The sequence below is a fragment of the Euwallacea similis genome, chromosome 9 (assembly GCF_039881205.1).
Source record: "Euwallacea similis isolate ESF13 chromosome 9, ESF131.1, whole genome shotgun sequence".
In the NCBI taxonomy this organism is placed as follows: Eukaryota; Metazoa; Arthropoda; class Insecta; order Coleoptera; family Curculionidae; genus Euwallacea; species Euwallacea similis.
Window position 1 is genome coordinate 1,940,955 of NC_089617.1, and position 23,652 is coordinate 1,964,606.

Genomic DNA, 23,652 nt, shown 5'->3' on the forward strand with positions numbered 1-23,652 from the left:
TGACACTGACGTTTAAAACATCATCTGTCCTCGATATTTGGACAGGAGGTTTTGGGTAGTGAAACGTCAACAACCAATACAGTAAACCATGAAACTTTTATATCTGAAAGTTGTTGTTTTATCGAAAATGTAGTCAATTCTGCGTCCTGAACCATCGGAAAATGTTCATAAATAGTTACTTGGACCCAGTGTGCGATCCAGTTATGTTTTAATCACCCATTACCCCAAAAATCGCGATGTTCAGCAAAAAGAATTTGGTGGACGTCAAGAAGTCCACTGCCAAGCTCCAGGACCCCAAAAAAGACCTGACAACTCGAATCAAGCATTTAAAGCTGATCTTAGGTGGCTCTTTTGCGTGGTAAGCTTTAGAATTCGTGCACTAATAAGAGCTGCCTTCACAGATAATGTGGACACAGCTGAAGCCAAGGGGCTCTTTGAGGCCAATTTCAGCCACATCTACAACATTCTCTATGAGAGTTTTCTGCAGATGGAGTCGAATCTGCGACAACGAGGTATCAGGCTTAATATGCACCAATCAAACTTGCTAATTAAATCATTACTGTATATGTCATGGGTGGTTTTATGGATTCGATTAATTCAGAAAATCCTATATAATTAATATTAATTGGTTTACTTGGGTGATTATAGTGGGCATATTAATTAGATCAAAGTGGAGTCTCTGGTGATAACAGAAATATATTTTTAATTTAATCAAATTAACACCCAGTTATAAGCAGTTATTGTTAACACCTGTTGCAATAACAGAAATTGGTGTTTGTATACAAAATTAGTAGGTTCTGTGCCTCTCTGGGTCTTTGTGAATGGTCTAATGTGAATTTTGTCTTTCTTTTTGGCCTTCCAGAGCTGTCTTTTCATTTAGGTAAGTGTATGCTGATCAATGGGTTGGGATTTTGCTGCGCCAGATGATGGACTGATTGTCTTTCATGTAAATGCCATTTCACACTGTGTTACATGTGCGAAATTGGCATAAAAAGAGGGTTAAAATGTGTTTAATTCAATTAAAGTAATAGTTAAGAAGTGTAGGTGATTTTTTTTCTCAGGAATAAGTTTTTAGAATCTTAGCTTTAAGATTCTTACATTTACATCAATTATTGCACCACAAGAACACAAATGTCTTGTGCTTTCCAACTTCAAAATGGCCACTTGGAGAAACATAACTCTCATTGTCCACATAAATATACAGCTTTGACAGTGATATTACCCTCCACACTCATTTTGAAATATTACCATCTAAACAGCCTCTTGAAAAGGTCTATTTTTTATTCCAAGACAATGGTAAAACTTTAATTCAAAATGGTCACTAGTTGCACTGGTAACTAGTGTGACACTGTGAATGAACTTACAATGTACTACTTTGACACATATAATTGTTATTAGGTTATAATTTGAGAGATTTGGTAATGATTTCAAATAACAAATGTCACACCATAACCAGCATTAATTTTTTGTATCTTGATTGAAGAGTTTGACAGTCGCCTTATTGTTCCCAACTGCTATTTTTAATTACTTCTTCAAAATGGCCATAGGCAGTCGATACTGTGGCTACTCCAATTGGCCGTTTTTAATTTATTAATTACAACTTAAATCTAGCCAAAATTCATCATCTGGTGAAGCTGTTTAGATAGAAATTGAGCTTGAAAATGAAATCTTGACATGGGGAAATACAGTAACTATTGCCCGAATTTATATTTTGAAAACTGACAAATGATAGCTTGTAAATATTGGTTTTAGTGCCTAAGTTCCACCTGGGCAGCCTACTGCTGTGTCCTCACAACTGGGGCTGCTGGCAAATTGTCGGGCAGCAGCTGGTTCAGTTGCAAGGTTTCTCAATGTTTCAGTTCACATGTGTCAAAAGCCTAAACTTTCACCATCTTGTTCTTGCTGAAAACATCTTGCCACAGTCTAAAAGTTCAGTTCTATGCACTTTTTCTCCTACATACATGTTAACATTTGAATATAACAACCAAACACTGAAAGTTATGGTATTTCCTTTCTATATCTTTTAATGTACTATTGTGGCATGCGCTTGTGTATTAACACTGGCAACCAGCTCTCTCAAGTAACTCAAGAGTGCGCTAATTGCAGTCCACAAGGCCCACAAAGAGGAGCTTGAGTGTACCTTATGGATCCTCGAACAGGTGATATGTCTCCTGCCCGAGCTCATCCACCGCAGGTGGCAATTGCACTCTTTGGGGCGCATGCTAGCCAAACTCCTGCACACGGGCAACTCCATCCGCCTACGTAGGCAAGGCATAAAGTACTTTCTCATGTGGTATGTCTCTGTGCATCCTAGAGAACTAGTTATTACGTAAAACTACACAGGTATCAGGCGCTAAACGTTAACGCTCCGGAGTATGTTCACAAAATGTTTGCCTCATTGGTGCCCAGTTTTCATAACCAGTTACTCACCGCTTCTCAAGCAGTCAGCGGTAGTATTTTTCACGATGCGCAACATCCGGTTACTCCACCAGAAATGCTGCCCATACTACCACCATCTAGCAGTGAGAAACCGCCCGATCATCCAAGTCGGTAGGTTGTAACAAAAGGAATTCTAACTTGAACGAACCAATGACAGCATTTAAAATGTCGAATTTAATTCCTAACTTATGTAGCGCATTTAGCAGAGCTTCCTTAAGTTTGGTTTCAAGCGTCTTCGATCGATTTCGTTTCTGACGAGGACGCTGCGCGGCCTAGTAGACTAGAGCAACTATAGTAAACAAAGCAAAGAACAACATATAACTTCACGTAACTGACAAGCTGTCATTATAAATAGTTTTTATCGCTTCGCAATTTGCTCTCAAGAAGGCATGTTCTTTCCTTCATGGAATCCCCAATCGATTGGAGTTGTAATTTTCCAGGTTCTATCTAGAAGCACTGCTTGACCATATGGTGCATACTGTGGTTAAGCTCGAATGGCAGGACAAAATGTCGCACCATCACCGCTGCTTCAGTTTCCTGCTCGAGCAGTTTAAGACATATTATCTCCCCAAAATCTGTCCAGGGTTCAGCAAGGATACTTCGTTGTATAGGCCGATTTTAGGTATAATGCTATTTGCTGATAATGAACAGATTAATTGAACGGTTATTTATTTTAACAAGTAACATTTGCCTTTTGTCATTTCCCCTATCTAATATATGATTAATGGGCGATTGTTCTGCTCAACTAATGAACACAAAATAACATACGCGGGGCAAATCAAAATCTCTATCTATGTATCTAGAACTACCGCAGCTGCGCAAAATGGAGAACGAGACAGAATTTATGTTTTGCCGGGTTTCACTGATTCTGTGGGTGACGAATTATATGCACCAAAGCAAGAAGGATCAGCATGGTCAGAGGCCTGATCCTGCAAGTGGACAAAGTGTGGCGACGCAGTTGCATGAAGAAGAGAACGAATCTGCGCACCCGAGCTTAGATTCGAGTCAGTATTTTTTTCTGTCTCTCATTCCAATTTCTTTATAACTTTCTCTACATTCAGCCCTTTCGGTCCAAACCAACAAAACCGCCACCGACGAGGAATTGGCACAGCAAATCGTATATGACGTCCTCTGCTCAACACGCGACAACGTCAACTTTGTGCACGAAATCTTCAGACAAGCTTTCCTGCTCAACTTCAGCCACGTGGTGGCCATACGCAAAATTATCCTAGTTTACAAGGATCTCATTCAAGGCAACGTCGAGTTGCCTCCATATGCTCTAGACCCTCCCGATGAAATCTCCAAGAGCTTGCATCCAGACCCCGAAGGTGTGCGCGGTAGATTGAGAAACGACTCATACTTGGGGGCGATCCACAAAGAGAATTTGCTAGTTCGGGCCGGAATCCAGAATCTTTACCAACTGTTCATGACGCATGCGGCCAATGTGTTCCTTCTTGAGGTCAATCCACATATTCCCCGGTTGCTCGAAGAGCAGACAGATGCCTGCAAGCGCATATTGAATATCTATCGGTATATGGTAATGAACGTACGCATGGACAGCAGTACTTGGGAGCAGCTCCTAGTGGTGCTGCTTCAAATCACTTCTTTGGTACTCGGAGAAACTCCTCCAAGGAAAAAACTCCTGACACTGGGAGGAAAGCTAGCACCTGCGATATTCCAAACCCTCATAGTCACCTGGATCAAAGCGAATCTCAACGTGGCCATCTCCCGAGAGCTTTGGGATCGCTTTCTGAACGTTCTCACTTCTTTGACCAACTGGGAAGAGCTCATCAAAGAGTGGGCTGTAAGCCGCCTTTCATGAATTGCAAACCATCTCTTCTAATGATTAAATTCATAGAAAACTATGGAGACGTTAACTAGAGTCCTGGCCCGGCACGTGTATGATCTGGATCTCAACTCTCTCCCCCTGGACAGGCTCAATGACCAAAAAATGAAGCGCTCCAGGAGAGTCACTTCGCGGCCGGAGACCCACGCTTCAATAGCCTCGGGAGGAGCCCCAAGTGAGGGCCCACATCAACCAGTGTCACGGCAGGATTCCTCACTCCCTGACGGCGCCATTTTCTCTTCGAAGAGGATCAAATCTGGACTGTCAAGGAGCTACAGCGAGACCAGTATTAACGTCAAGGCTCGTGTTAGAGTCAAGAGGAATTATGTAAGTTTGAATGCATTGAATGAAAGAAAAAACTAAATAGTTACCAATATGATGTTAAGAAAAAACAAATTCAATATGACCATTGCGAGTAGTATATCAATATGGGCGAATATGCAAACATTGACAAATATGTTTCTCATTTATACGGTATGTTATATACGTAGACGGTTGATTTTTTGGTAACCATTCATTTTTGGAAGGGTAAACACAGGAGGACAAAATCGTTGGAGCTACTGCCACCCGGCGATACAGAGTCGACCGATCGCACAAGGTCTCCATCACCGGCCCCCTCTAGCGGCATTGAAAGCAGCTCCATCAAAGATTCGCCTATTCAGTTGGACGTATTGGGCGACGGTCAGGGAATTGACCAAGCCGGAGAAAACAGGTAAAATAAAACAATTTTTTGCAACAAGATGAAATTTTGATGGCGGAAATGTCGCGTCCATTAAAAAAAGTAGAATATATTTGTTTTGATCGAATTTATTTGAGACATTTGATACTTAATAAATTCACTGTCAACAGAAACGGTGCATCACTTTGAACGTTTTTAGGGGCGTAGTATGCGGTGGCTCAATCCGAGGCTGGTTGCCGGACGTGGCCGTTATCTTGTGGAAACGCATGTTGGGCGCTCTTGGCGACATTAACCAAATCACCGATCCCCGACTGCACGCTCAAGTTTTCGAATACTTGATTAGACTGACGGAGACGCTGATCAAAATCAAACGCAACCAGGGCGTGTCCTTGGACAACCTGACAACACCTCAAGCGCCCGAATTGGTTCCGCCCCTCACGCTAATCCTGCCCTGGTGCTTTGGCGCCCTGAGTCTATCCGGTAGTTACGAAGCCGGTAAACTGAACGCCTTGAGATTGCTCATTGCGGTGATGCTCAATTGCGACTCTAAATATCGCACGTGTCTCGCTCAGTTTTATCGCTTTATTCATCAAGGTGCGTTGATTGGGTTTTATTTGGAAAAACTGTAGATAATATTGGAATTTAGCCTTAGCGGGAGAGGGTAAAGCGACCAAAAATACTTCCGTTAAGTACTTGGGCCCTCGCTTTTTGTCGCTGCAGCTGCCTGGAGCCTCTTTGTTGCTCTTGGACATAGTGCACGCCTGCAATGATATCTTGAACTCTTCGGAGAGATCTGAAAACATGCCAAGAACGGAAGCAGTGTCAATTTTGGCTAATCTACTGAGTCTTCCCGATGATCTCGGCTCTATATCAGTGCTGCAGCCGGAGGCTGGATTTACAATCCTAAGTAGCTGCCCGGATATCAAAGTAAGGCGGTTAAGGCTTACTTTTATATCCCTATATATTATCGAGAGCAATTCCAGGAGCACGTAGTCAGTATATTGTTGAGGGCTGGCCGCAGGGAGCCTTCAGGCAAAGCCCGGTGTATTGCCTTGTCCGGTTTAGGGATGTTCGTCTACAAGGAGCTGACCAACCACAGTTTTCACCCTAAGATAGTGGAGGCCATGAACGTGCTCTTACTAGCGTTGAAGGTAGCTTTGTGGGGTGTGGGGTGATAAAACAGAATTTGAGTGTTAATTTGCAGTTTAACAACAAAATGATAGCGCAACTGGCCAGTGATATCTTGTTCCTATTATGCGATCATGCAGGCCTACTCTGGGCACGGTATCCACGGCTGGGAAATGGCGTTATTAGCGAGCTTTGCGCCGGTTTACTCAGACATTCAGGTAAGATTAATGAGAAAAAGATCCAGAAATTCGTTAAAACCTACTATAAATCGCAACAATTTACGTTTTATTAACACCAATTTTTCTCTGATATTTGTCGAAATTTCCAGCCTACTTCTATTTCGCACAGCCTTACCTAGCCTGTGAATGTTTCGAAGTCTAAACTTGATAAGTAGTTAATCTAGAAATGCCGCAACATTGTATATGTTACAATGGCCTGCTATTTTCTCCTATAATTCAACTAAAATTCATATAAAACTTAATCTATTCACTAGTTTGAATTTCGAGGTTTCACATTAATCAAAATTACTAGAAAGATAAAATACCAAGGGGAACTTGTATTCAGTTTTTTTTTTACCCCATATTAAAGGGTCTAGTTCATTGGAAAGTGACCGCGCCCTGAGCAGAGCTCTGTTGCTGTGCCTCGGAGAGTGGTGCATGCGGCTGGGCCCCGAAAGACTGCTGGAGCCCAACGAGTATGGCGAGAATCGTGGTAGTTGCCTGCTTTTGCAAGTTTTCACAGTAAGTTTGCCCATAAATTAATGTAGTAAAAAATTTATTTAAAACACATAGCACTATGAGGCCCCATGCAGGTTCTGCCACTGATAATACTTTTTACACGTATAACTATTAACCGAAGGCCTGACCTTCTGCAAGGCTTGGCAGATGTCCTTATAAGTCACCTGTCGTGCGCTCAAATTCCTTCTCTCCCCCTTTTCCACAATCTTCATTCGTTCTCGCGCAAATATCATGCCCACTTCCTTGGCCGCACTCTTTAAATCAGATCCGGAGTACCCTTCTGAAATATTTCCAATGTCATCCATTTCCTCAGGAGACAGCACACACTGTAGATTCCGCAAGTGGTGCTTTAAAATCTTTTGCCGACACTCCTTTGAAGGCATATCGACCAGCACCCTCTTGTCAAATCTTCTTAGAAGAGCACCATCTAAGTCCCAAGGCGAGTTTGTTGAAGCCAAGATTAATATCTGACCCTCATTGGGTATAATCCCATCCAAGAGAGTCAAGAGTTCGCTCTGGAATCTCTTAGAGGCTTCATGCTGGATTTCTTTAGTTCCCGGCATCAGGGCATCGATTTCATCGAAGAAAATCGTGCTTGGGGATTGAAGTTTGGCAGTATCGAAGAGATCTTTGATAAGTTTCTCAGATTCTCCCCTCCATTTGCTCGTGAAAGTACTGGAATGATTGAATTAATTTAAAAAGATTGATTTGAGGGTCCAGTATACCTGCTGGTTACATTGAAGAAGCTACAGCCGCTCTCGCAGGCTAAAGCCTTAGCTAAGAGGGTTTTACCTGTGCCTGGAGGGCCATGCAATAGCACCCCTTTCCAAGGGGTTAGATCTTTGAACGCTTCTGGGTAAAGTATGGGATATATTGAGGCTTCTTTGAGGGTTTCTATGGCTGCCTCGAGCCCCAGACAATCAATCCATGATGTTTTTGTTGGGTTATTATCCACAGATATTGATTGATTAATTGCAAGGTTCAAAGGAATTATGTTGAATTGGAAGTCTGAGTTTTCTTCAAGCTGGATTACATTGCCATCCTTCACACTATTTGAAATAAGTCTTTTGATATTTTTTTCCTTTTTCTGACCCTTTTCCTGATCCTCCACTTTGTGCACCATTTTTGGATACTTCTGGAATTTGGTGTAATAGTAGCTCTGGTACTCTTGCAACACCACGTCCAGTTCCACGTTTTCGCACAGCTGATAACTGGTGTCCAGCTGAGTTTCCCTGATCAAAGCTTCAGCGGTGTTTTCTAGGAGATTTTCCTTTAAGTAGCTGAGGATCAGGTGTAAAATGGTGCGCCGTCTATTGCGCGCTTCAGTCTTAATCTTGTCTAAATGGTTGTGGTTCAAAAAGTTCTTTGAAGAGCCGTGTTTGGTAGTCAAATTTAGGGACATTTTTATGTTTTTTTCAGCTTCCGTCAGGATAATTATCGATTAAATAAAGGGGAGTTTGGTCGATAAAATGGTTGTGTTCAATGTCTGCTTCGGTTGGTACGGTCTGAGTATCGCGCTTGAGGCACTGAAGCGGATAGTTCATTTTTTCTTTTATTTTCTTTGAGAATCACTCAAGTAGAAGTTGTTAAAGCTATGGAATTGGACCCGAATTTTAGTTAAAACGAATCAAGAATCATTTTCGCTCTTTACTAAGGGCTCGAGCAAAAACTCTTCATTTGATAACAAATATGCCGCCATTTTCAGAATACAAGAAAAAATTGTTACAAAAAGGAAAGCTAACAGAACTAAAGAAAAAACAACATTCCACATTTTTTCTGGAACATTTGTTTTGTTTAAATTCATTTATTCAATAAATGCGACATTGATCCGTTTATTACACTTTAGGTGCTCCACACGATAATCACAGGCTCCACCGCAAACCCGACGCCCTCCAAGCCTATTTCCACCGAAGACTTCGACCCCACAATCACATCAGATGACCTCCCCGAAAACCGCCCTCCAGTCTCCGAACGCTCACCTTCTAGAATCACGTCCAAGGGTCAGAAATCCGTGGCCTTGTGCGCAGAAACCGTCCTGGCTCATCTGGTCAATCATCTGGGACATTTCCCCATGGCAATAGGAGCAGCAAGGCTCAGTTCCCTCGTGTCTGAGCACGACGATGTTCCCAATTTATCTTCGGACGACCTGTCAACTGTTATATTTTCGGTACCAAATATTCAGGTAGATAGTTTCTTTTGCAGATGAAAATAGAGTTACTTGAGGGTCTTTTCAGTTGTTCATTTTAACCAAGAATGTCATTGCCAGTTTAGTGGAACTGCCAGCGCTGGACTCGCCAGGAGGGGGTGCTGCCGCAGGATTGGTCACTGCGGGGGAACAAGTGCGAGTTCTCTTGCGAGATATGTCGGGGAAGTCCAGTTGGGATGCGTCCATTTTGTATAGAACTCCGGAGAGTGTCCAGGAGGTTTGTCTATGTGAATCGGAGTCAAGGAGAACTTTATAGTTTTTTTTAGGAACTAGAGGAAAATGTTGAGATGAATGCGCAGGATACTTTTCTGTACGCGGAATCCGACAGTCTTATGACACCTATGTTAGTAGCTCAGAACTTGCCTCAGCGCGCCATGCGGCATCGCCCTCCCAATATCCTCCCAGAGGTCGCCAACGCCGCTCCAGATTTAGATCAACTAGATGACGTAAGTATATTTGTTTTCAGAGTAAAATGTAAAATGGCAAGTGAGCCTAAATCAGGCTTTCACGCCAGTTTAACTAAAATTCATTTTAGCACTCTGCCAAAACTAAAAAAGTCAAGAATTCCTTCAACTTTTGACATATTTCCGTTTAGCTCTTACAATACCTTGGTTACACCAGTCCCGAATGTCTTGAATCCCCCAACATAAAATTGAACGAACCGGGCCCGCCACCGCTCTTTCTCGAACTGGAACAAGACGTGATCGGTTCGGTGATCAACCAAAGAAACATAGAAATCGAGGAGGCATTACTGCTCCAACAGTCAAGCTTCGCTTTGGGGAAGCCGGTACGGAAGCCTCGCAATACTTCGGACAAGCGATGCAACAGCGCGTCTGGCACGGACAAAGAACTGAGGTCATTCGGGACCATGGTGGAACCCAATGCTTTTCAACAGTGCCGGCTGCTATTCTCTCAGTTGGGTTTGTCGGGCTGGGATCGGAGAAAACAGGTGCATTTGCTCGACAAGAATGATCGGCTGCTGCGTGAACTGCGCAACTTGGACAATCAAAGCTGCAGGGAGACGCACAAAGTAACGGAAACATTTATTGTCCGTTTTTGTTTATTAAACTCTTCAAACAGTTCGCAGTTATTTACGTAGCTCCTGGTCAAGAGGACAAAAACTCCATTCTGAGCAATCAGAGCGGCAGCGCCGCCTATGAACAATTCTTAGCTGGCTTGGCTTGGGAGATCGAACTGGAGTACCATACAGGGTTCTTGGGCGGGCTCCAAAAACTGGGCTCCACAGGGATGACCGCACCCTACATGGCAACAAGTTTCATGGAGGCCGTGTTCCACGTGGCAACGCGCATGCCTGGCGATAGTCCCGAAGCAGTACTCAGCAAGGTCAGTTCTCGTCGCTGTTACCTAGTCGTTTGTTATTGTATCAAAGTTTAGACGCGGCATTTGGGCAATGACGAGGTACACGTGGTGTGGTCGGAGCACAGCAGGGATTACCGCCGGGACATACTCCCGACCGAGTTCTGTGATATTTTAATCGTGATCTACCCACTGGGCAACAATCTGAATCGCGTGACTGTCAACTGTAAGGCTGACGTAAGTAATTTTTTTTTACACACAAGATGCTGATATTGCAGATTTTTGACGCCATATCACTAAAAATAATCGAATTTACATTATTTTATGTCGTGTCGTTATCTTGAATATTTTAGGTTCTTCTTAAATATTTCTGGCAATATTGCCACATTTGCACTGATTTTCTACTTTTCAGGTTCCATATTTCGGGGTGCTATTCGACGAAACCATCGTTGAAAGCAACATACTACCGGGCTTGGTAAGGGCTACGGCCATTTGCGCGAGTCGCGCCAAGAGAATGACATACCAATTCTACCAGCAATAGTGAGTAGACTTGTTGCTGCGCGCGCAGAACTATACATTCTTTAAATGTTTTAGTTACGAGGAACGTTCTCGCTCTCTGGAAACCGTGGTGACCAAACATAAACTAAGCTCGACTTTTGAGGAATTCATTGCGAAAGTGTATAATCCGCTACCAGCGGGAGGTTCAAGCGGGTCATGTGCTGACAGCAGCCACGGAAGTAACAGTTCTTCCCTGTTGACCGCTGCACTCTTGGATTCTTCCGCGCACCATAAGTTGACGAGGAATGACCATCAAAAATGTAGAGGTAAAATTTTATTTCCTATCAATTTACTCTTGTGTGACGTTATTTCCTGATTGAAATGTACGTGGCAACACCGGTCTATGAACATTTTTTTTCATGACAGCTGTCGACAATATTATATTTTCTTCTCTTAGCGAACGATCCCACATCGCGGAACACAGTTTGGCTGAACCATCAGTCGGACATACAAAATGGAGCAGAATCCAGCATATCGCCCCGATCGCTCAAAAAGCTAAGCACCAACCTTAAAGGCTCCAAAAAGAGCCACAAACAAGAACACGTCGAGTCGCCCCCCGAGAGTCCCTTGCAAATGACCAAAAGAAAGTAGTCGTAAATTTGTTGTTTTCGTTAAGAATTCGAGTGACCTGAGAAAGGTGACGTCGCCATGTCCGGCGAAATTGGCTTGATGAGAAGCGTAGAATGATGCCAAGTGGTGTGAACAAGCTTTAACTGTCTCGAGTCGTGAATTTTTCAAACGTAAAAAAATTTATTTTACCCAAAGTAAACTGGCAATAATGTTTACTAATAGCTTCGTACAATATCATCAATAGTACGAGGGTGTATCAAATATAAACGGGATTCGTTTTGTAACAAATTCCAACTTTATTTAATTAAACTGAGAAACATATTACTTATCTACATAGTCTCCTGCCCTAGAAATGCATTTTTCCCATCGGATTGGGAACTTATTTATTCCACTATCATAGAAACTCTTCGGATGTACCTGTAACCATTGGAGCACAAATGCTTCCACCACGTCGTCGTCGTCGAAACGTTGGCCCCCAAGCACTTCGTTGAAAGGTCCAAAAAGATGGAAGTCACAAGAGAACAAGTCGGGACTGTATGGCGGATGTCCCAGCGTTTCCCAGTCTAATGCATCCAAATTTTGCCTTGTGGCATTGGTCGTAAGAGGCGTGTAGTGGTGTACCCAAGTTTTGTCACAGGTAACGATTCTATTCAAAAAGGCTTCACCCTCTTGCTGAAATCGATTGAGAAGTCGCTGTGAAATTTCCAGCCGAGGTTGCTTGCGATCCTCTAATAACATGTGGGGAACTCATCTAGTGAACATTTTGCGCATGTTCAAATCATCAGTCACGATTCGATGGACACTTCCATAACTAATGTTCAGTTTCTCAATGATTTCCCAGAGAATTATGCGTAGATTTCCCTCCATAAGATTTCTGACCGCCTCAATGTTGACTTCGGTCACACTTGCCCTTGGACGGCGAGGATGGCTCTTGTTCTCGACCTTTTCACACTCTCCAGAAAATTCTTTGTGCCATGTAAACACACGGGTTCTTGACAGAGTGTAATCCCCGAACTGTGCCTGTAATCGTCGCAAAATTTCAATTGGATTCGCCCCCTTCTTGGCCAAAAATTTAATTATAATCTGTTGCTCCATAGAGACATGCACTTCTGACTCGCTCATGGGTTCTTTGCTTACCAAAGGCAAACAAGCGAATTGCGGTTGGTTATCCCCTCTTCCTAATAGTACAGGCCATTTGCGCATCAACTTCTTTAAGGTCACGGACCACTTCGTAATTAAAGAAAAAATCAGTCCTGTTTATATTTGAAACACCCTCGTATATTCGAATATTTTTTCTCCGTCGTGACAAGGCTGTCCCACTACACCTGTTTTAAAAGGTGACGTACTTCACATTGTTGCCATGTATGGGTCGCTCGGAAATTCCAGGCAAATACTGAGGTTTAGAAACGCCTAATATTATTAATGTATGATACAGTTGTTCATTATTAGCACGTTTCCTGGTTTATAAGATGTAGACCTTCTTAATCCCACCCCTCCATTTTAATGACTGTTGTTAATATACGAGAGAATAATGTATTTTGTACGGTTACAGTAGTGTAGAAAAGATGCATATTTTCTTATTATTATTGTTGTCCTAATTTATTAACTTATTTATTTACCTAATGAATAATGGTCCTAATTTGTGCATTTATTTCCGTTAGTATAGGAAGTTTTAAGACTGTTTCCGAGCAGCTCCGCGCACCAAAAACTAGTCGAATATCGCGTTTGTTGTACTATAGTTCCAGATTCATGAATTCCGTAAAAACACACGTTAGAGGTTGCAACACAATTTAAAAATATACTAAAAATGTGAATTTCGGCTATTTAACAGTATTCACGAATACGAGAAATTTTGTAGAAACGGGCAATGTGTACTTAAGAACCCGAAATAACCTTCGAAGCTTTATGTAACGAATATTTAATAATAAACACTTTTCACCTGATTTGATGGCGCTTTATTTAGTCAAAATATAGAAAATTGTTGTTTCAAAATCGCACCCAATTCATCATATAAAAATTATGCACTTACTTTGACCGGGTTGTAAACATTGATGTCCTTACAATACGGTGATTTTCCACCTGTTAAAAAACTGTTGCAATAAAGGTGTAGTTTCAAACAAAACAATAATTAACGTATCAAACCTGCGACTTTATTATAATTAAAACCCTCGTACACTTCTAATGGCTTTCTCTTCCTCTGTAGCAGACATCATTTGATATGTGCACAACTCCGTGGAAAACACCGCAGTTCCCGAAGTGAAGGTACGCAAATCGGTGGAATATCCCAACAGCTCTACCAGGGGTGTCGTCGCATTCACTACCTACCCCAAAACCATGACATTTTGAAACAATTCAATTGAAACAAAAAGCATAAACTTGCCTTAGAATTCCCCCTAATGGAGACGCCACTTATGGCCGATCTTCTCCTCGACAGATCCGCTAAAACGGAAGAGAGGTATTCCGACGGTGTGATCACTTCCAGATGCATCACCGGCTCCAATATAGCGGTACCCGAATCGACTAAAAGCTACAAAATGTAGCTCCCTCTATAAACTTGTCGAAAACTTTCTAAAAAGTACCTTATTAATTAATTGCGTGACAGTTGCGGTGATGACAGTATCTGATGTTCCACGACCTACCTCGAACCAATGAAGAATAACGTTGGCATTGATTATCTGTACACAAAGTAAAATAAATTAACAGTGACAATTTTCTATTTACTTAAAAATACTCGCCTGAGAACTAATTTTCGGCCCATGAGCTAGACCTACTTCTACTCCTTGTTGGATTGCCTTCAAATGCTTCGGAAAGATCCCTGCAATACAACTTGCGCTGTCTTGCGATTTATCGAACTTTAGCGCTTTTTGAGAGTTCGAACAGTTACTCGGCACCACGGATAGCTTCACCAAAACCGAATTTTTATGATTCCCAATTTTGGTGTCCACCTGTAGACTGTCGCTCGCCTCCTGGAGAGGCATTTCCCGGTAGGCAATTTGCAACGGCCCTAAATCGGCCTCGATTTTGTACTCTTTTAAAATACGATCTCGGATTATTTCCAAGTGCAACTCCCCCATTCCTGCTAAAACAGTTTGGCCTGTTTCAGAGTTGTAGGTGACCCGCAAACTTGGATCTTCGCGTTGCAGCTCTGTCAGAGCCTGATCTAGAGCCTGCTGTGTTGCCAGAGAAGGGGGTTCAATCGAGCAAAAGAACACTGGTTCTGGGACTTCTGCACTGACTCCAAATACTAAATTTACATCCTCGCTACCTGAGCACTTCCATGCAATCTTTCTAGCCTTATCGTAGGCACTCTGGGTGGAGGTCACCAAATCCCCAGACATAATTTTCTACATACATAACTCCCTAAATAAAATATTTAATCACGTAACCCAAATTCTATCTAACCTTCAGCCCTGATAACACGGCAATGTTGCCGCTGCCCAAAGTCTCTACCTCTTTGAAATCGTCGGCGTATGCCACATAGACACGCCCAATTTGTTCGGACTCCCCTCTTTGGACGCTAAAGATCTTCTGAGCTTTCTTCACCGAACCATTATATAAACGAAAAAACACTAAAGGGCCTTTTTGCTTGTCATGCTTCACCTTAAAGGCTCTTCCGCAGAGGTGGTCTTCAAAAGCTGAGAAGATACTGCTGCGGTCCATGGGAGACGGTAAATAAAGGGTGATTGCATCCATTAGGGTTTGGACACCGATGTTTTTGTAGGAGCTACCCAAAACAACTGGAACTGCTTTCTGAAAGAGGCGGTATTGCAGTAAAAAGAAAGCGAAAATGAGACATTTTTACAAGTAATTATAATGTCAAGAACGTATAACACGGAGCTGGAAAGCATCAAAACTCAAGACAATTGTATCATTTTTTAGACGTTAAGATATTGTTCTTTAAAAAAACTGATTTTAATTCCCTAGAATTAAAAATGCTTCTGGACTTATTAGGTTTGGAAACTACTATACCACGACTATTTACCCTCTCCAATGTAACTTTCCTAAGTGCCTTCACAATATCATCACTTGGAACAGTGTCAAAGACCTCACTAACAATGACTTTCTCTGCCAACTCATCACTATGATCAGACAACTGCTCAATAACTTTAATTCGAGCCCGCTGTGCATCCTCAAACAACTGCGGCCACTCCTTCTTTATCATCTCCCCTCTTATCACGCCCTTCTCCTGACCCTTCCCAAACTGAATCAGTTCTCGAGACAACACGTCTATAATCCCAAAAAGCTTGCCATCACGTACTGCAGGCAGCTGCAGCAAAATTGGCTGAACATCCAACTTTTTCTCCAAAGAATCGCAGCACATCTGCACATCCCCATCTCTCCTATCCATTTTATTAATATAGACGACTCTTGGTAAATCAAACCGGTCGGCCTGCCTCCATATAGTCAACGTCTGTGCCTCTACTCCTGCAAAACCAAAACCTGCCAATCCACCACCCAAAGGAACATTTAAACAATCACCTGATACCTGCGGAGCCATCCAAGATCACCACCACCCCATCTAGGACGTTGAGGGCGTGCTCTACCTCCATGGTGAAGTCTATGTGTCCAGGAGTGTCAATGAGGTTAAATTGGTGGTTTTTCCAGAAGAAGGTGACCGCGGCTGATGTGATGGTAATGCCACGCTCACGTTCTTGGTCCATGAAGTCAGTGACGGTGTTACCATCGTGGACTTCACCCATGTAGTCGATTACGCCTGCGTAATAGAGCATACGCTCGGTTGTGGTTGTTTTGCCTGATGAGAAAACTCACTTGTTTGGAGGAAGGTGAAATATGAAGGGAAATTTGTTTAATAATTATACTAAATATTTCTATTCAAGCATTATAGATTATATTATAGGTCAGTTGATTTCATTGTTTTTGAATGAAATACCCTGTATATTTGTCACCTAAACACAAAACAGCTGAACACTGAAAATTTTTGAACTTACAATCAGAGACATCATGGAACATAATATATGAAAATCTAGTCTAGTCAAAATAATAAATATAAGATTTAGTGGTAACCAAAAGGCAGATTGCTCAGGTATTTTGATTTATACACTTTAGGTATTTCAGTGGTATATATTTTGACTCATTTCCACCGAATTTGGAGGTATTTCCAAGGTACAGATATTTGAGATATTTTCAAAATATTTGTCAATTATTTTACTGTAAAACTATTCAAAAGCAGTGATCTACCTCATTGTGGTAACACTAGATACTAAACAATTAAAGAACAACCGAGTCTACAACCTACCTCAGAAAACTTAAAAAATATTTTTCTTTCAATATATTCTGTATTTTGCTTGGTAACTCAATGGTTAGTTGTGCTTTCATTGCATTTTATTATACAAACTTTACGAATTAACAAATAACTTCGTATACTGAATAATTAAATTCAAAGGAACATGTTTAAAGAGACCAAAAAAAGCATAACATTAAAATAGAGCCCTTTTGGAGGCTTTTACCTGCATCTATATGGGCACTAATACCGATGTTCCGGATCTTGGAAATGTCGTTTCTTGGTAACTTAAGGGTGCTGTACAATGATTTAGTCGCATATTTACACTTTAAACACAGTTTAATACCAAAAAACGCTTTATTTAAATTCATAATTTTTCTACTTAAAACTTAATACTAAAAATAATAGGATAACAAAAGCGAATCGTGTTTCATGAGGAAGGTCAATAATAACCATATACTGCGATATTATTGGTTAGAACATAAAACACTACTCTACTTACACCATCAAGAGCAAATTATAAGTGCAATAGTAGTACAAAAATGCAATTTCAGACCACATTATAACCTTAGAATTTTGCCTCTAAATGTAAATACAAATAACAAAAGCATGTCTGCGGCCCCAAATTTCGAAATAATTGCAGGCACTTATGAAGAGTACCTGCTTGGATATGTTTATACATCGAAGGTAAGTTCTGTCCAAGTCCTCAAACACTCAATTGACTCCAGTCTCCTCTTTTTCAGGACAAATCCCTGAAACAAAGTTTTGCCTCTCACGACCACAGTGGCAGCATACGATGCTTGGCCTCCAGTGACAATTACTTGGCTTCCGGAGCCACCGATGACCGAATTGTCGTTTATGACCTTAAGGCAAGAAAGGAGCACTGCATGCTGACCCAGCATGAAAGCACAGTCACTACAGTAGCCTTTACAAGCAACCATTCCCATATCATGTCAGCCAGTCAAGATGGAGCCCTGTCGTTGGTTCGAGTAGGCAATTGGCAATTAGAGAAACTCTGGGAAAAGGCTCATAAGGAGGGAGCAGTGATAGATATTGCTTTGCACTCAAGTGGTAAATTGGCCTTGACTTTGGGAACTGATGGAACCATCCATACATGGAATTTGGTTAAAGGGAGAGTGGCCTATGTGATTAACCTCAAGACAAAGTGCAGGGATTTTAAGAGTGTGGAAAAACTGCTTTTTGCTCCTGATGATAGTCGGTTTCTGATCTATGGTGGAAAATTTACAGAAATATGGAGTATAAAAGTGGGAGGAGCTTTGAAGGTGATTGAGCATGAGCAGAGGGTAACTTGCTGTGTGTGGTTGAATGATCAGAAGTTCTTTGTTGGTTATGAAGATGGTAGTGTTGCTATTATTGATGTGGAGAGTGAGGAAAGGACAGTCAAAGTGGGGCATAATGGTAAGTACTTTAAGTCTTGTTTTCTGGAGTTTTGGAGGTTATAATTGGATTAAATATGGCTGTAAAAAAATAACTAAATATATAGTCATAATAATCTTTTTAGGTAGAGTAAAAGCTGTTCAACATTATCAAAATTTCATAGTAACAGCCTCCAGTATGGGAGAAATTAAAGTGTGGAACAACACACTGAAAGAGCTTTGTAATGTCAGCACTGGTTGTCGAATAACTTGTCTCATAATAGCTGATTGGATGGCCAAAGCAATAAAAGAAGAGCCTGAGGACAATGTATCTTCAAATGCCACTACTATTAGGCATAATCCTGTAAAGTGCACTGTGGTGGTGGAAATTGACGAAAGTGCAGATGAGGCTGAAGAGGAGGTGGTTAATGTAGACAAAAAGAAGAGGAAAAGGAAGAAGTTAGAAGATGTGGAGGGGGCAGAAAAGATGGTTAAGAAATTAAACAAGGGAGCTTTTGTGGAGAAGATAAAGAATAAAAAGAGGAAAAAGGTTGGTAACAAAAAAAAAATAAATGATATATAAAGTTTTGGTTTTTGTTTTATATTTTTATATCGTTGTAGACTGCACAAATTTCCTTACAAATACAAGTGATCACACAAATATGACAATTCTATACATATTTTATTAGCCATAAAGTGTAAAAAAATGTAACTTTTTCTATTTCATGTGTTATTGCCTAGACCTTATTTGTCTCTTGCTTTTCATAGAAATTAGAACAAATCCTCTTTTGCAAGGATTACTCTGGTACTATTATGATGCTATTGCCAATTTCGTAGCGCTTATCCACGAGCTTAGTCAATTTTTCTTGATCATAAATTCGTCTCCGAAATCGCGAATAATTGGAAGTCCACAAGAGCCGTTTTGGAAACTCATTTCATCTACCAAATGCTCTTCTCCCCAAAATATCAAGAAAATCGTTTATTCTATGTAATTTACTCTCAACTAAAAAAGGCTAGAACAATAAGAGAAAGGAAACAAGAGATGCCAATTAAGCTATTCTTCGAGTTTTGCCCCTGCGAAATCAAATAAAACGAGAAGCTAAGATGTATCTTCTACGGAGTTTGCTATAAAGCCATATGAAGTGAATAAGTAATAAAAATACAAATATCATTTTTCGGCAATCAGGGGACTTGAAAATGAAAACGAAGGGTGTATCCGGGCACGTGAAATGCCCGAGAATCCAAAACCCAGTCGAACAATAAATGAAGGAAAGTTGGAAAATAATTTTAAAATTCTGTTTCTTGAGGCGACCGTTTCGAGGTTACGTACAACTAGCTGGAATAGTATAAGACTAGTTGAGGATATATCAGACGACCACAACAGTTCAAAGATAGCCTTAATATTACTACTTAACTGCTGTTGTTTGGGTAACATCCTCGCCCTAACTTAACTGTTGTGGAACAAGAATTCATAAAATAGCTATGGGGCATTTGAATCCACATATAAACAGAGAGGAAGGTTATGTTGTTCCTGCAGATACGCCAAATGCCAATCTGTGACGTCACTTACACGAGATCAATCGTAGCTTGAGAAAATCACTCAGAAAATCCTTAAAAAAAAAGGCCTTTTTTTGAGTAATTTCTTTCTGAAAAATCGCTTAAATAAACGTAGCAATCTTTGCTGTATAGTCCCATAGATTTCCTCCTGCAATTCCATACCTAAAATCCGCTAAAATTGCGATGGTAAGTCAACTTTTCCGGAAAGTTGCCACAAAACTATGATGACCCGTTTCCAGTCTGTAGCACAATTCCTCGCAGGCCTGCCCTCGTATAACGAAACTAACTTCTCCAAGTTCCACATGGAGGGCAATCACAGAACAGCATCAAAAAGACCCTCAGTATACATCACCACGAAAGATTTTCCTTCAGAACAAGGTAAGATTTCCCCAAGTCCTGAAGGTTCCCCTTAAAAAAAAAACCTTCACATGATGATCAAATAATCAAAGGAGTTAGTTTGAGACTGACTTAATGACTTGAATAATCTTCTCTCTGATGAAATACCTTTGAAAACCTTGAAAAAGCCTATTTGTAGCAGAATTAAAACACAGATTTTGTTTCAGTCATTGTAACTGAAAAAAACAGTATTTTGCTAAAGTACATGCAGCAGCACTGGGATAAAAAGGTAAGTCATTTATTATTTAAAATAGTGAGTGTTTTTTCACCTACTGGTAATGTAGAATTCAAGCGTCACAAAGAAACGAGAGGTGACACCTACAGAAGAGCCCAGCCGAAAGAGACCCAGACTAGACCCTCGGAATCCTGGTGGGAGCAGTATGCTGGACTAAAGCTGACTAGTGAACTTTTTGTTTCATTTGTCCTTGATTTCTGTATATAAAAGCCCTCGAGTGAATGTGGTGGCAGTGATTTGCAAACCCAAGTGATTGAGAGATATTGAGGATATTATCAGATCCAACGATTCCTAGTATTGTGTGAACTTTACTTGCTGTTGTTTTTTACTTACAGTTACTTACAGAGAGGTGTTGTGACTCAATTTTGTATTTTTTGTCTGTTAGTCATTAAGTACTGCATTTTTGCTTTAAGGAGATATACATACACCTTCTTTTTTATATGTACCTATATTACAGTATCTTGAAAAGAAATGGGGTTTATTTGAAGTAAAATCATTCCTTGAAGTTTCCTGTTTATTTTGCACATATTTTAAAAGTCCTAAATCCTTAAAATTAACAGCCTTAGCTAGGTATTAAGGGGGGTCCCTGGAGACCCCACCACATCGATAATCTCTCCTGTAGAAGCCTTTGCTGTTTCTTGCTCCGTATTTAACAACTGTGCCGGTATAACCAACGTCTAAAAAACATGACTCATTAGCCCAAAGAGCTATATGGAATAATACCACAATCTTGAAATTTCCAAACAATACTTGATCGACTCACCTTCCCAGGCGCCAAAGCTTCGTACTGATGCCTCAACGACTGCAGCTCATAATCACACGTGCCCAAGGCCGATTTAATCTCCATTAGCAGCACTATATCGCTTCGCAACTCGTTGAAATTCTGGCAGACTTCCTCCGAAGGAGTAGGGTTCAGTTCCATTCCTAATTCTTGAAGGGTTTGTTCTATACCCTTTGACTTCTTTTGGCCTACATTAGCGGGCAGTTTCATTCTCTGCGACCGTAGCGAAACGCCACTGTTTTTGTAGTCTGGAAATTTAATTCCTGCAGTCTCCACAGCTTGTAGGATGTAATTGGTATCCACTCGAGATGGTCTGGAAGGATTGGGTACTTTTTTCTTGGGGATTTTCTTATCTGTTTTTCGTGGAGTGTCGTTTTGACTGTCTGCCTGGCTGATTAACTTTTGCAGGTCTTGAGTCTTACGCTCGCGCTCTTTTTTCCTGGCGTCGATCTTCTTGAGCTCGCTCAACAGGAATTGCTCTTCTTCAATCTGTTCAGAAGTTCGTTCATAGAGCTTGTTCAACTGTTCTTTGCGCTTCTTTTCGTGCTCAGCGTCATAAGTGTAAATTTTCTTTTCACCATTGAGCTTCGCTAGTATGCCGTGGATCTTGTAGTAGCGGTCTTTCAAGTCCTCAACGGACCGTTTAGGAAATTTTTCGGTCTCGTAGCGGTCGGCCATTATAATAAAACGTAGATCAAAGCGTTGAGCTAAATCCATTAAATGATCAGTTTCCTCTTTGGTCCAAGAGTCTGAGATCAGATGTTGCTGGTATTCCACGTCAGTGTAAGTGGGAATTTCCACTTTCTAATTCAAGGAGAAAAGTAATATCCAAACATTCGTAAATCACATTTTAAAAATCCTGCTCTCTTGTGGAAAAACAAATGAGCGACTCATCTGTCAAAATGTGTCATTATCTTATTATTTACCTTCTTGCATTAATAAGAGAAAAACATTTGAATTCCACAGCAAGTGCGGGTTTTCTCAAATAAAGAATTTTTATAATACCTTATTAAACTTAGCAAAAGGGTACTCCTTGGGTTCATCACTAGGCCTGCGCCAGTGATAAAATACCGCGTCATCACGCCTAGCCGGATTGGTAAACTGCATCCACTTCCATTTCCGCGGTTTCCTCATTCCCAGTTTAATTTTCGTCTGCTTATAACCATTCCCAGCTAAAGCAACCATTACTTGCTAGTCACAAAATTTTAATTTTATCTCTACCTGTATCTGAAGGAAATAACGGCGAAACGTCTTTATTGTCGTGATACAACAGTGCAAAGACCTCCCGGTGCATGCCTTCAGGTCTTTTGGGAGGCTTCGGACCTTGGATAAACTTCTTTTTGGGCCTTTCTAGACCCAAGATGGTTTCTCGGGTTAGTTCTGGAGTGGAAGGGCGATCCAGTTCCATGATGTCTCTAACGTCCGCCATGGCTGTTGCAACTGGCTATGAGTAGGAAAATGTATCTTGATATTCATTAAAGGATCTCCAGGGCTATTAAAGGTGAGTTTTTCACTTTCAGATATACAGGATGCTCTATTCCTTTACATTTTTATGTAGGTAACTTGGTTATTTTGTAAAAAACCCATTGTTATTGTTTAATTTTCTATTTTTGAAATTATTTTGAAAATATCTCAAATTAAATATCTCAATCAGTCAACTTAATTCAGCAGGGAATAGATTTACTATTTAAAAATAAGCTTGAACCAGCAGCATAAACACAACAACACAAAATAAAAGAGGTAATGTTGGTATCTGTGACCAAATTGTTGAAACAAATGAGGACCAAGTTAGAGAAAAAGATTCTGGAAATCCATTGTCGTAAATCGAGCCTGGTCAAAGAAATTAATGATAAAAATATGATGAGGAATTAAGCCCTGCAGTACAAGATTCAAATGTGAAGTGATTGATGGTGGCATTTGACTTGATTAACTCTGCACAACTTAATCATCTTGAAAAAAGTTTTTAAAAACACTGACAGTGGTCATATAGTTGTTTCTAAGCATTGTGTCAGCTTATTCTAAAGCGTTTAAAATAATAATGTACAGGAAAACTTTTAAAAGTATCAGTTTTTTAATATCAAAATAGCAATGTAGCTTGCTAAACTTTCAATAACAACATGTCTCGAGCGCTAAGGTGGTATATCAAATAGATGTAATTTTTTATAACATAAAGACATTTAACAGACTTGATTTTCTTGAAATAGTTAAAGCATTGCAAATGTTTCGCAATAATAAAAGTATTCTAGGTCTATTGGCTTGCTATTTGACTAACAAGAAAATGTTTATGAAATTGAAATAGTATAGTTAATAGTTGAAAGGATAAAGGCAAGCATGGAGAAATGGCTTACTTACAGTTTAAATACTACTACTACCACAAACAGTGCAATCTATGAACTTTTGTAGATTTTGTTATTAAACCAATTGTAAACAATAACAATGTGAGTAATCAACGTCAAACGCCAGTTTCTGATTAATTACATTTGACATTATTAAACTGCTTGTCAATTTATCTTTGTCGACTTTACATTAGTTAAAAAGAGAGAGAAACAAATTTTGGGAATCGGTAAAATTTTATGGTATATATG

General features: G+C 40.6%; 6 protein-coding genes across 8 annotated transcripts in view; 3 read left to right on the top strand and 3 right to left on the bottom strand.

The window, feature by feature from the left end:
- Positions 1–41: 41 nt before the first annotated feature.
- LOC136411110 (probable Rho GTPase-activating protein CG5521) lies at positions 42–13,423 on the top strand. Of its 2 annotated transcripts, XM_066393542.1 has the most exons (24): positions 42–342; positions 402–512; positions 863–880; positions 2,107–2,293; positions 2,344–2,550; positions 2,880–3,061; positions 3,243–3,443; positions 3,501–4,243; positions 4,298–4,612; positions 4,813–4,997; positions 5,164–5,558; positions 5,611–5,891; positions 5,948–6,115; positions 6,169–6,310; positions 6,681–6,832; positions 8,676–9,011; positions 9,064–9,252; positions 9,302–9,481; positions 9,631–10,065; positions 10,116–10,379; positions 10,431–10,589; positions 10,765–10,892; positions 10,947–11,176; positions 11,308–13,423. In XM_066393542.1, exons 1-24 carry the CDS (start codon positions 237–239, stop codon positions 11,499–11,501), a joined length of 5,508 nt encoding a protein of 1,835 aa, XP_066249639.1. In that variant the 5' UTR covers positions 42–236; the 3' UTR covers positions 11,502–13,423. The 2 variants fall into 2 exon arrangements, with proteins under 2 accessions (XP_066249639.1, XP_066249640.1); XM_066393543.1 differs by lacking the exon at positions 863–880.
- LOC136411111 (katanin p60 ATPase-containing subunit A-like 2) lies at positions 6,855–8,333 on the bottom strand. The gene is made up of 2 exons (XM_066393544.1): positions 7,555–8,333; positions 6,855–7,504 (listed from the first exon to the last, which is right to left on the bottom strand). The coding sequence occupies exons 1-2, from the start codon at positions 8,229–8,231 to the stop codon at positions 6,886–6,888; spliced, it is 1,296 nt and encodes a 431-aa protein (XP_066249641.1). The 5' UTR covers positions 8,232–8,333; the 3' UTR covers positions 6,855–6,885.
- Positions 13,424–13,608: 185 nt separating the features above from the next.
- Positions 13,609–23,652, bottom strand: part of mRRF2 (mitochondrial ribosome recycling factor 2) — a 59,859-nt gene continuing 49,815 nt past the window's right edge. The window contains exons 2-9 of one of the 2 annotated variants that reach the window (XM_066392969.1): positions 16,949–17,110; positions 15,967–16,233; positions 15,463–15,905; positions 14,883–15,230; positions 14,216–14,824; positions 14,060–14,155; positions 13,861–14,007; positions 13,609–13,801 (exon numbers count right to left, since the gene is read on the bottom strand). In XM_066392969.1, the coding sequence (XP_066249066.1) occupies positions 13,640–13,801; positions 13,861–14,007; positions 14,060–14,155; positions 14,216–14,824; positions 14,883–15,230; positions 15,463–15,905; positions 15,967–16,233; positions 16,949–17,093 (2,217 nt within the window). In that variant the 5' untranslated portion in view covers positions 17,094–17,110 and the 3' untranslated portion in view covers positions 13,609–13,639. Of the gene's footprint in view, positions 13,802–13,860; positions 14,008–14,059; positions 14,156–14,215; positions 14,825–14,882; positions 15,231–15,462; positions 15,906–15,959; positions 16,234–16,948; positions 17,111–23,652 lie in introns of those variants that run through there. The other variant, XM_066392970.1, reaches the window with a different exon arrangement.
- Positions 17,289–18,685, top strand: LOC136410701 (p21-activated protein kinase-interacting protein 1-like). The gene is made up of 3 exons (XM_066392987.1): positions 17,289–17,409; positions 17,466–18,141; positions 18,245–18,685. The coding sequence occupies exons 1-3, from the start codon at positions 17,332–17,334 to the stop codon at positions 18,679–18,681; spliced, it is 1,191 nt and encodes a 396-aa protein (XP_066249084.1). The 5' UTR covers positions 17,289–17,331; the 3' UTR covers positions 18,682–18,685.
- LOC136410708 (DET1- and DDB1-associated protein 1) lies at positions 19,482–20,791 on the top strand. The gene is made up of 4 exons (XM_066392996.1): positions 19,482–19,841; positions 19,895–20,033; positions 20,219–20,280; positions 20,336–20,791. The coding sequence occupies exons 1-4, from the start codon at positions 19,839–19,841 to the stop codon at positions 20,441–20,443; spliced, it is 312 nt and encodes a 103-aa protein (XP_066249093.1). The 5' UTR covers positions 19,482–19,838; the 3' UTR covers positions 20,444–20,791.
- On the bottom strand, positions 20,622–23,441 carry DMAP1 (DNA methyltransferase 1 associated protein 1). Its single transcript, XM_066392985.1, has 5 exons — positions 23,420–23,441; positions 22,289–22,511; positions 22,073–22,239; positions 21,050–21,871; positions 20,622–20,963 (listed from the first exon to the last, which is right to left on the bottom strand). The coding sequence occupies exons 2-5, from the start codon at positions 22,494–22,496 to the stop codon at positions 20,853–20,855; spliced, it is 1,308 nt and encodes a 435-aa protein (XP_066249082.1). The 5' UTR covers positions 22,497–22,511; positions 23,420–23,441; the 3' UTR covers positions 20,622–20,852.